The 12,431-nt window shown below is 42.3% G+C and overlaps 1 protein-coding gene across 1 annotated transcript in view; it reads right to left on the reverse strand.

Moving 5' to 3' along the window:
- Nucleotides 1-901: 901 nt before the first annotated feature.
- The window catches only part of KIFAP3 (kinesin associated protein 3), a 136,494-nt gene continuing 124,964 nt past the window's right edge, over nucleotides 902-12,431 (reverse strand). The window contains exon 20 of the mRNA XM_019501906.1: nucleotides 902-1,357. Coding sequence (XP_019357451.1) covers nucleotides 1,249-1,357 — 109 coding nt within the window. The 3' untranslated portion in view covers nucleotides 902-1,248. The remainder of the gene's footprint in view (nucleotides 1,358-12,431) is intronic.

Consider the following 12,431-nt stretch of genomic DNA (forward strand, 5'->3'; position numbering starts at 1 on the left):
GGGGGGGGGCGGGCGGGGAGAACATACCAGCGCTCCTGCCTGTCGCCTAAGCAGGGAATGCCTGTCAGGGGGTGCACCAGTGCTCAAGGGGTGCATGTGCACCCCCTACACATTGCCACTGGACCAGGATCATGTCAGCTTTAATGCTGCTGGAGCTGTTTGCTGAAGACTACGGCTCAAATTCAGATAGTGGGAGAGGGATGATATTATTCAGTCAGATATTGCCTCCCTTTTGACAACAGGCAAGATGATTTAAGGAGAAAGCCAGAAAGAATGCTCTTCTTTTCTAGCAACCAGAGACATTTGGGAGCTTCAAAACTTTTTGCATTATTATATATATTATGATAGCACTCAAAAGCCCCTAACCAGAGATTAAGAGAGAACCACCAAAAGAAAGATCTAGAGGGCAGCATCTTATATAGGAACCTCAGCATCCTTCCTTTTCCAATGAGAAGGTTAGCAAGCAGGCTTGTATTATACCCAGGCATTACAGGATTGCTGAGTGGACTGGCAAGTGGACTTCAAGCCTACACACCTGGGTAAATTCCAGTTCTGAACATACCACAGAATTGGGATGGACTAGCAAGTGAACATGGTCCCAAAAAATTCTTGAACCTAAAAGAGCAGCATAGCTTCCAGAGTCAGACTGGACTGCTACTGAGTGCTAAGTTTAGGGTTTGTCCTGTAGATAGTCTGTGAATCTGTGCTTTACGGCATTCTTAAGAGGGACCTTAACTATCAGCGTGGACGTGGCCAATGTTTCCAAACAGTGCCACTGGATACGAGAGATTAGCAGTGTTCCCAAGTAGGAGGCTTACTTAAGAATATTTCACTTAACATCTGCCACAGGAGACATCAAAAAAATTTGGTGAACAAAAAAAAAATCACAATGTCACTGCACTGACCGTGTAGTTTTTGTATTTAATAGAAATTAAATTAGTTGCTTAATATACACAGTGTAATGTTTACTTTCCAGTCTAGTAGCTTTTCAATACTTGCTTTCAAGTCACATGACAAATACTGTACAAAAATTATAAATTGAGAACTAAGGAGTGAACACAGTCACTGAAATGTTAGAGCCAGCAAGGCCCAGGCTAATCTGGAGGTTCGCATACTAAAGGATACATAATCACACAGACTTGTCACAGTATAATCATGCATTTCCAAGGAATGATCTAAAGCCAGCTATGCACACTTGTTCCTAGTGGAGCAGGAGGGAGAACACTCTGGAGTATGCAGTAAGTTGCTTTATCGAGCTCCATAGCCATAGTAGTAAGGTTCATCTGGGCGATATCCATAGGCAGTCACAGGGCGGCTAGGAATACCAGTTGGCTGACCAAATCCATCCACTCCAATGCTATGAAAAGAAAGAAGAAACAAACTGATATTCTGGCTTGTCTCAGAAATACAGGAGACTGGCTCTAGGATATACTCTTAGTTTGGGAGCCTTCACCTTTCTCCACAGGGCAGACCACATTTTAAGAGAGTATCTTGTGAGGTACCTCTCTCCTGCTTTAGCTTGTTCAGATATCTCCTCCTATTTGTGATCATGTAATATCTCTATAGAAAATAATATGACCCCTTAAGTAGAAATAGAAATAAGGAAGTTTTTAACGGACTTGTTGGCTCACTCTAATTAAATGTAGCAAGCTGGGAACTGGACAGCCTGTAGTAGATAACTAGCCAAATTTGTGGGCCACACTTTCTGATGCAGTGTGGAAGACAGGGCGATAGGGACTCTTGGAACCTGTTCTCTGCTCTACTGTGAATGTTGTGGTGAGGCATAGCTTCTTTGTGATACATTTTTTATTGGGCCAACTATATAACTCGGAGAGTTGTCAAATAAGCTTTTGGGTGCAAAGTGCCCTTCACTTGTGTGACTCCATGTGTCTATCTATAAAATGGGAGTAAATACAGGCTTGTCTCACAGGGTATTTTAAATAAATTTGCTAGAAAATGGCTGTGGATGCAAAGCTGACCGTTAGCACAACCAAACAGCCAAGTTTCTTTCGGAATGATGGAGAGAGCATCCCAAAGTCACTGGGAAAATGCCAGCTGGAAATCTGAAATGGCTCGTTTTTGGCCTTGTAAGTAGAGTATGCAATGTGGTTTCAGAGGGGATGTTAGACTGACAGCCAAAGGATGGAGAGAATTTATCATGTACTAAACACCTCTGTCTTAGCAAGTCAGATGGTAATTTGGTCTTCATATACAGTATCACTTTTCATACTCTACTCTCCCAAAGCAATGAATCAGATACTGGTGGCGCAAGCATTCTGCAGGCAGAAGTACCAGATATCCCACGCTCACCAATAGCTTTCACGGCGAAGGCAGAGACAGAAAAGTAAATGTTTCCCAGGATACTGAATTAACTATTAGGTTATCTTTAAAACTTCCACCTAAACAGACAGAGATAGGCAGAAATCTCTCTAAATTTAGTGTCTGACTAGTGACAGGTCAAAAGGAGTGGAGTTTCTCATCCAAAGTAGTTAAAAAGTTAGAATGGGGAAAACCTGAAGTTTTGTACTGCTGCTAGTATGCTGAACATGCTAAACAAAGTTCACTTAAGCTGCAACAGCATAAACATGTAAAAGGATAATACAATTGAGAACACACACAATGGTAATATTCTAGGTCCTGATTTGATGAAGCACTTAGTCACATGCTTAAGTGCTTGGGCTAAACTGGCATTGACCAGAAGTGGGAAGGACTTTGTTCCAGCACTTTATCATCATCACCAAGACACTGCTTCTAGAAATATGCAAGTGTCCAGGGTATAGAAAAGAGCCATTGGTGATTATCTAATCAGAAAATCTGTCTGTCTGAGGGAAGCCCCAGCAGTTCAGAAAGTGAGAGACTTGTGAGGGCTGGTTCAGAAAAAGCTTCTCCCACCCTACAAAGGAATAGTGTGTGGCTGGTAAGCAAAACGGCAAAGAAGGTAATACCCTATGAGAGAAACAACTGGAAAAGAATGGCTTGTAATCTTTTGAGTTGGCTTCTCTTTTCAGTTCCCTCCTCAGCAGCTGCAGTCAACTAGCAGGCTATTAGGCAATAAAGGGTAGAACTTTTTCAACAACAGGTTTACGGCCCAAAAGGGCTTTTCCAAAAAGAGATCAGGAAGGGTCCCATCTTCACTGTCTGAGGTATACCTCTTCTCTTCTATCCCTCAAAGAACCAGACCCTGCACTGGGAATGAACCTATGATTATACCAGAAGGTCAGAGAACAACCTTCCCTTCCTGGCTTACCATTTGGATTCCAACCAGTCCCCGACACCACCTAGTTTCTACTGTGACTGGCATTAGAGAAACAGAGAGATTGGACAAATAGGCCTTGGATGAGCTGTTATGAGGTATTATTTCCTGCATACAGGCCACAGAGCTTTTGCAAAATATTAAACAAACTCAAACCACTGGTGAAATGGACCACCCTGTTTTCAAGTAAAGAAAAAAACAAACTGAATAAATGATAAAAAGTGAAGTATACTGATCAGAAGAAATGATCTCAGGAGTTACTAATATCCTGTGTTTTGAACAGCAGGAACCATATTCTCCATTTTGTCTTGCTAACTTAAGTGCACAGATGTCCATGGCAGTGTAGAAGCATAAAGCTGGAGTAATGGCAGAGGTCCAGGGTTTGTGCATCTAGGTTAGGCCACAGAGTCAGTTTATAAACAAGTATAATTTTCAGAAAATGTGATTCTAGATCTCATTTATTTTGCAGTGACTTATCTGAATTTGCAGTGACATCACTGTTGGACAGGTTTTTTTTATTATTCACATTGTGGTAGCACTCAGGAACTCATCTTGTTTGTTACTCACCGCAAAAAGTCATATTTTGGCCACCTGAATGCTTCACTGGCATATAGGCATACACCCAGACCTCATACCTGTGACTTAAAACAGAGCCAACTCTTGCCATCTTTCATGTTGATGTGGTAGAACCGGGAATGAGAGACAGGTCACATATGGCTGCTTGGTTCAAGATAAAGTATTGCCTCCTGAAGACTCTAGAGGGAAAACCACCCTATTAATTATGAAGGTGGCTGCACCTCATGTAACATCGTTTTAGGGGCCGTCTCTGGGTTGAGGTCCACATTTCAGTCATCCCTGTATGTGGTACTAAAAAAATAAGGCAGGGTGCAGTGGCATGTCTGAGACTAATTTGTTCAGAGGCATGCTGCTCTGCATTGTTAATTTCTAAGGTGCTATCCTGCCCTTTTTTCTGCCTGACTTTGGAATAACAGAGCTAGCTACATCTCTCTACAAAAAATAGTGAAATATTGTTCTGGTCAGAAGTACTGTAATCTGTCATTGTACCATGAGGTGGCACTACTTCCCCATCATTGTGGCCAAACATTTCCAGCTGCTCCAGTTGAGAATCCTTATTCAAACAACATGCATGTATTTAAGCTGATAAGAGGAATGGGGAAAAACATGGTTTCAGTTACATTCTCAACAAATCATTTTTTAAAATTTGTATAGATGTCTAAGTAATTAGGTGTAGATTCCTAGAGTCTAAATTTAGAGGAGTATTAGTTATTTACAAATAGTTAAGACATACTTTAGTGTCCTGAAAAAAACCCTGTAAGAGATAGATCATCTGATAACTACTTCAGACACTGAATTAAAAAAGGGGAACATAAAATTGTATTAAAACACCTTGATTAGATCACCATTCTCCAGAAAATGGCCCTCTACGTAAATATTTTCATAGGTAAATGAATAGCTGTCTGTGCTTGGAAAAATGTTAGCTTTGCTTTTACATGAAGGTACTGCTCCTGGAAAGTACTGCCCTCACTATTCAACTAGGACTGATGGGCTAGAAGCAAAGGTCCACACCCCTCAGTCCTGGGGACAAAACATGAATTGACTGGGATGGTGGTGGAGAGACATCACTGCAGAACTGAAGTCTGGCTGGGTGCAGGCAGAACTATGACAGTGTATGCGTACCTCAGGCCTGCATCATGCCTCCACCCAGACATGAAAAAGTCACTTTGAAGGTGAAGAAATGAGTTCAGGATCTACCTTCCATTGCACCTGTGGCATCTCAGCTAAGGTTGGCAATAAAGGAGTCAATTGTGATGATGGAGTTTAGAAAGTGAACACCTGCCTGCTAGTGACCAGACTGAGATCATAACTTGCCCCTCGTGTTCTTACTTCAACATTAGCTATTCAATCCAAAGCTTACTCTTAGCTAATGCTTGTTACAGAAACACTTAAATAGTGCTTAGAAGGTGCTGGGTGCTTTACAGACAAAAGATCACCACCATGCTCCCAAAACAACAGGGGCTTTTCTTAATGAAATCAAGAAAGTAACGCTGCCACCCACACCCCTTCTCCAAAAATGGGTCTTTCCCTCCCACTAACCACTCACTCACTATTTAGATTGATGACTGATGGGAGCTTTACTTAGGACTGCATAGAAAGCAACAGCACATTATTAAGGACCTGGGACAAGAATGTTTCAGAAACTGCCTTAGTCTGCAAACCATGCCACATATCTTTAGTTTTTGAAATTATTTTAATCGATAGGTAGAAGCTGGTGCTGTCCTCACAACACAATTAAAGCAGTGCTGTTTGTGTGGCTTGTCTACTGTAGTTCCTGGGACTTATGGAGTTAAACAGTGAACAGCACAGCTAATTACTATGTAATGCTAACCTCAGTTGCTGGTTCATTTTGAGACCCTTAAAATATGAACTGTGTATTTTACCCCTATGCACTCTCTTAATGATTTGTTTTTTTTAGACTGAAATCATTTCCAGCCATCAGTTATACTCGCGGTCTCTACACATGCACTTCTCTGAGCCCAAATATTTCTTTTTCCTATTGGTCTGCCAGCCCCTGTCAGAGCAAATTTCACTTTAAACTAAATGCTATGATACTTAAAACCTCTTGGATTACTCAGGCTGCTAGTGTGATCTATGACCTTCCCAGAATGACAGCTGAACTTTCCAATTTGCTTGTACTGCTGGGGAACTGAAGAACACATGCCAAAGAGGAAAATGTTCCTAATGTGCATGAGTGAAGAGAGATTTCTTAACAGCTTTATTTATTGATATTTACTTTGATTCATAACATCCAAAATAAAATTCCTGTCCAGAGTCCTAGGTGACTTGGAAACAATTTAAAATCAAATCGAAATAATAAAACTAGCAGTGTCCCCATTACCCCAAAACAGGAAATGCCCCACAGTATCCTAATATTGACTGTGACTGAACCCTCCTCCACCCACAGCCTGAGAAAAAAAGGTAGGCTTTGTCGTAGGTCTGGAAGACCTGGCTATTCCAGACCATGGGGCAAGGGAGAAAGCCCTGCTGACAGCCCTCACTGGGTTTGAGCTCAGGTGCCTCTACCAGTCACAGCTGTATGATGAGGGGGAGTGTAAGGCTCTTTGCAATTAGTCTACACGGGAAAAGTTAGCACCTGTGCTGCCCAAATAGCCAGCCATGGTGCAAAGCCACTTTCTGTAGATTTCCACAATGTAGTGGTACAGACCTGAACTCTGTCTACACTAGTGCTTATACCATTACTAGTGCTGCAATGACAATTTGCTCTAATACAAGTACTAATTCCTTTAGCATAATCAGTGTCTCAGATAAGCAAGTCCTAGGCTGTTTGGGACTTTATGGGTCAACATTAAACCTTTGAAGTCCATCTGGAAATCTGCAGGTAGCTAACATAGTATAGGAAACAACATGCTCCCTGCTGGAAATACTATGTAAGAGGCAGTGAGCAGCTGCACTCTGCACAAGATTTGCTCTCTGAATGGATTTTATATACTGTATGGCCTCATGCAGCACTCGCAACAGGAATCAAACTCTGAGGTGACAAAGGTATGGAGGAATGTGGCAAGGTCAATATGGGAAAGGAAAGGCTATGACCTCCTGCCCCAAAAGCAGGCAATGAGGGGCTTTTATTGAGGAGTCTGAAGATGGGTTTACAAGCCTACGAACCCAGATTTGAATTTTTTGGCATTTATTCAAAGTGAGAAAACTAAGAAGTGAGACATCAAAAATTACTGCTCACTGCAAATGGGAACCCAGGTGAGGGAAATAACAGGATGCCAGCTATCAGACAACTCCCTTAGAGCTCTTCTTGAACTTTTCTGAGAGCTCTGTGACATATAAAAGTCATAAGGAATTGATCACTCATCTTCCAATGGCTGCAAGAATTTCAGTAACAAAAACCTGGAAAAAAAGTGACACCCCTAAAATCACTGACTGGTTTTAAAAAAGTTTAGGAAGTTTTAGTAGTGGAAAAGTTGTCCCATCAAGCCAGTGTTCTACAGGGGAGAAAGAAAAAAAGATGCTTACTTAGAAATTTGATGGAAATTCTTGGCATTCGATTTAAAAAAAGAATATTCCCGTGCCTCCAAATTGAAAGTTTGAGAAATGTTTTTGAATATGGAAGGCAAATGCAAGTTCTATGAGCTAATGATTAAGAAGAAATTTGGAGTAAATTCAAAATGTATAAACAGAGACAAGTAGAAAATGAGAAGATTTGTATTATGTAAAGTTCTGAGGGAAGAGAGAGAGCAAATTATTACATACAGATGAAGAAACATAAAAGTCTGACGTTGATTGAAACATAAATGAATTGTCAGAAACTGAAAGAAGAGAAGAAAAATAAAACAAGACTGCTGTGAACACTGACTTGAGTTAAGAAAGTGCTGTTGAAGGAAGATAAAGCTTTATTATACATATTTTAGGGGACTGGATGCATTTTTCAATGCTAAATTTGTTATAAGTTGGATTAATTAATAAACACATTTTAAAAAAAAAATAAGGGAACTTCAATGGTTTGTCCCTGTTCATACAGTGTCAAAAGTCAGAACTGCAGTTGTGTTTCTCAAATATTAGTCCTGCCTTAGAGACCTGACACCCCAGCTTTATTTTAGTCACTAAGCCCCTCCTGCACTCAGGGGCAGGACACCATTCAATATGGATAGGTTTTCAAAGGATCTCCATTTATGATGGTATTAAAATATATGCACACTTACAAGGGGCTGTACTTCAATCCGGCAAAAAGCTAAGGTGTGTACAGACCTGTATACTCCTGGAGTGGCCTTGTTGACCTCTACAGGACTCTTCACTTGCTTAATGTTACCCAAGCACTTAAGCACTTTGCTGATTGGGCTTTATTCGCATGCCTAAATATGCTGCCTGTGAGTTGCTCTCACTATTGGCTTGGCAAATCCCTCATCAACTTCAGTGGAATTAGGACTAGGCCTGTGGGGTTTTGAGCGTCCAAGGTCCTTTGAAACCCTGACCTCTGTCCTCCCCATGCAAATACTTCCTTTATGCCAGCTCTTAGCATGCTTTCTTTCTTGCCAGTGTTCTGCATAGCTGTTCTTTTTTAAGACGACAGCTTTAAAGATGCAAGTGTTTCCCCTACTGCCACACAACAGGTATTCAGAATTTAGAATAAGCCTATCCTTAGCGTTCTACCAATCAAATTTTGAAAAACCATCTGTTACCTCTATGATGGTATGGTTACCATTTTAGCCATCCCACTCTAAAACCCCATGCCATAAAACCTTGTAATTTATAATGCTGTATCAAGTTCCTGTGGATAACAAGAGAGAATAAATTATGTTCAAGTGAATGCTGGAAGGCTTTCTTTTCCCCTCAGGGGTACCAAAGCCATGAAAGCAAAGCAATAGTCTCCATAACCTTGAGACATAAGCACTGCATTATAATATGTATAACTTGGTGCAGGTTATTATTTATAAATACATGAGGCCCAACTAGAGACCCAGGAATTTATCACCATTTATGGTGGTGTTTTTTCTTCTTTTCCCAGTGGCTCTCCTTTTTAAGTGCTAAAGAAAAGATACTAGATTGAAAGCCTGTAAGACTAATGGTCTCTATTTGCAGATAAATTACAGCCTACACAATGCCAGCTGCTCCCCAGACCCACTTTTATGACATACTTTCACCCAGATTTGGAGGCAATGGCTGTCTTCAGTTGGGAGGACTGTTCACTAGCCACAGCCCATTAGTTCATTGGGCTTTCTGTGGAGTCTGGTCAAAAAAGTGCCAGAGATGATAATTTTGTGATATGAATGCCTACTTGCAAAGTAACAGCATGAGAGTACCATTGAGCAACCTTTGGATGGTAGCCACTCTTGATCACTTTGCTCCTAGTCTGGGCTCTAGTGATCAGAAAGAAGTCAGGTCCACAGATCATGTACTTAGTCTACTGAGCCAGCTCCTCTCTCTTTTTGCTCAACTGTTCATGAATTCCCTCCATTCCTTAGAATAAGAGAGCAAATTTGGGGATATCAGGAAGCAATATAGAAACTGAGAAGCCCTGAAAAAGTTAGAGGTTTCTATATGTAATAACATGTCCTGTAACTGTAGACTCTACCATTACTGGTCATGACGTTAAAGTATAAACCACAACTATTTTCAGTTCTGAGTTGCACGGCCCCACCTTCCTTTTCCCTATTCGATGTTTATTTTTGCATACTTTCTCTTTCTCAACCTCAGCTTGGATAAAAGCTTTGGGATAGGGAATGTGCCTGTATTAGGTACATAAAATGATACATATAGCCATGTCCTGGTGCCTAATGTTAATATTCTTTACACGCAGTTTTTCTGTATATAATTATCAGTGTTTACATATATTAACACATGTAATTAAGACTGCAAAGCCACACACTGAAAATTTAGGATTACTTGAAGTGAGGCTGCCTGTATGATCCTTGTTAATACATTTTATTGCAGGTTCTAAATTATATGATCACATGCCCTGCCCCCCATCCTCCTGGCTTCATTCCATGCACATTATGAGCTGTACTCTCTTAATGGATGGCTATATTAATGAATGTTCAAAGCACTCTTGTGGATTCATTTATCTTTAAAGATGTGACGCTGATGTACAGAAAGGTTGATGCAAGTATCCACTTATTTTAGGTACCCCATATGAAACACGTTAGATTTGATTTCTCATAGTAGCTAGCCTTATAAAGCACAACTTCCCTTGGCTTCACTTGTAGCTCTAAGTCCTCATCAGGTCTGTAAATCAGATGCAGAGCCTTTGGCTAGGCACTCAGAAAATGAGGAGTGCAAGTCTGCTAGCCATCTGTAGGAAGTTTGGTTTACATGACTTGAGCAGCATTATATAGGAACCCTGTGGTACAGGCTGGCATAGAGTGGGAGGTCATCCAAGTCTACAAAGGCAGTGTTCTACCCTCTTACCCATGAGACCCTCCTTTCTCTTCCTGCAATCATTTCCCACAGACCTCACTACTCCCGAAACAAATTAAGCAGTTGTTTTACACAACAGTCTCCTTTATTAGCCAGGATTGTCTCACCACCCTGTGCACTGATGGAGGCAAGCATCCTACAGACAAACTGCCTACGATCATGTAATTGATGGTGTGTATCATTAGTACACACCCAGGGGAGGGGGGTGTTGTTTGTTTTTGGTGTAATTTCCAAATTTTTAAAATAAAATAATTCTATCCTGTGACAAACCTTCATGGTTTGATCTCTTGTACAGAACTCTGCCACTTGAGCTAACAGGATAATAGAAAATGGTAGTGGATTGATTGCCAAAGTCTTTGTAGACCAACATTAAAAGGGGGATGAGACACTTCGCCATTGGACTTTGCAGCTATTTGCTGACAGCAGAGGAATGATACAATTCAGGAATCTTAGGTTCTATCCTGGGCCCCTTATTTCAGTCTACTGCCAACTCCTGTCCCTTAAAATCACATACTCTCCTCTATCATGGTGCTTGGGCCTAGGAGTAGTTGCTGATATGTCTACACCACTTCCCTGGGACACCTGGAGATGCCACTCTTGGGCCTGACCCAATCACCTGCTTCTGCTCCAAATATGGAAACTCTGGATTGCTCAGCTGTTGGTCTCAAGATGTTTCCAGGCACATCATTTCTGGGTGTGAGGTATGTAGAGTGGCAGTGGGTAAGCTACCTGAGAGTGGCACTCTCAGGAGTGAAGAGGCACTGTAGTCAAACCCACAGAGCACAGGAAAGCTTGCTGCTCTTAGTTCAGGTGGTGGGATCAGGACCTAGGGAAATCCTGAACAGCTCAGGAGCTGCTCAGCATGGATAACATCTATAGTTGCTAAAATCTAAGAACTCTTTAGTACGCATGAAGACAAGAGAGTGATCCACGCTGACCTGGACAGGCTCAGCAAGCGGGCGGATGAGAATCTGATGGTGTTTAACACTGAAAAATGCAAGGTTCTCCACCTTGGGAGGAAAAACCTGCAGCATCCTTATAGGCTTGGCAATGCTACGCTGGCTAGCACTATAGAAGACAGAGACTTGGGGGTCATGATTGACCACAAGATGAACATGAGCCTGCAATGCAATGCTGAGGCTAGTAAAGCGACCAAAACGCTGGCTTGCATCCATAGATGCTTCTCTCAAGCAAATCCCAGGCTGCCATTCTCCCCTTGTACTCAGCCTCGGGGAGGCCACAGCTGGAGTACTGTGTCCAGTTTTGGGCACCACAATTCAAAAAGGATGTGGAGAAGCTTGAGGGAGTCCAGAAAAGAGCCCCACACATGATCAGAGGTCAGGAAAACAGACCTTACAACAACAGGCTGAGAGCTATAGGGCTCTTTAGCCTGGAAAAGTGCAGGCTCAGGGGTGACCTGATGGCCATCTATAAGTTTATCAGGGGTGACCACCAGGATCTGGGGGAATGTTTGTTCACCAGAGCACCCCAAGGGATGACAAGGTCAAACGGTTATAAGCTACTGCAAGACCATTTCAGGCTGGACATAAGGAAGAATTTCTTTACTGTACGAGACCCCAAGGTCTGGAATAGCCTGCCATGGGAGGTGGTTCAAGTACCTACACTGAACATCAATGTTCAAGAGAAAATTGGATGCTTATCTTGCTGGGATCCTATCACCACAGTTGACTTCCTGTCCTTTGGGTGGGGGGCTGGACTTGATGACCTTCTGAGGTCCCTTGCAGCCCTAATGTCTATGAAATCTATGAATACATGGCAATTTTTCAAAGAATTACAGAATGGACAAAGTTAGGGAGATTTTCACAGGGACAACCAAATCTTCTGGACACAAGTAGGGGTGCACCAATAGAGATTTTGCGGGCTGATACCGATAGCCAATTTTTAAGGAGGCATATCAGCCGATACCAATCGGATTTCCAATACAGCTATGCGCAGCTGGTTAGTCTGTTGTGGCGGAAGGGGAGGGAAGGTGCACTGGAGAGGAGGGCAGATCAAGGCCCCTGTGATGGAGGGAGTGGGGCTAGGGCTGCCCAGCTGGGGTGGAGTGGGCATGGAATGGAACCATGTCTTGTCCGGGGGGTGCAGGGCAAGGGGGAGACTCCCACTGCTGTGCACATCCCGCTGTGTGGTCCTGGAACTCTGCAGGGCAAGGTGGGGCAGGCTGGGGCCAGGGCTGTGCCAGGCTCTTCCTGGTGCA

Source organism: Gavialis gangeticus, unplaced genomic scaffold (genome assembly GCF_001723915.1).
Source record: "Gavialis gangeticus isolate Ggan-Ray unplaced genomic scaffold, GavGan_comp1, whole genome shotgun sequence".
NCBI classification, from domain to species: domain Eukaryota; kingdom Metazoa; phylum Chordata; order Crocodylia; family Gavialidae; genus Gavialis; species Gavialis gangeticus.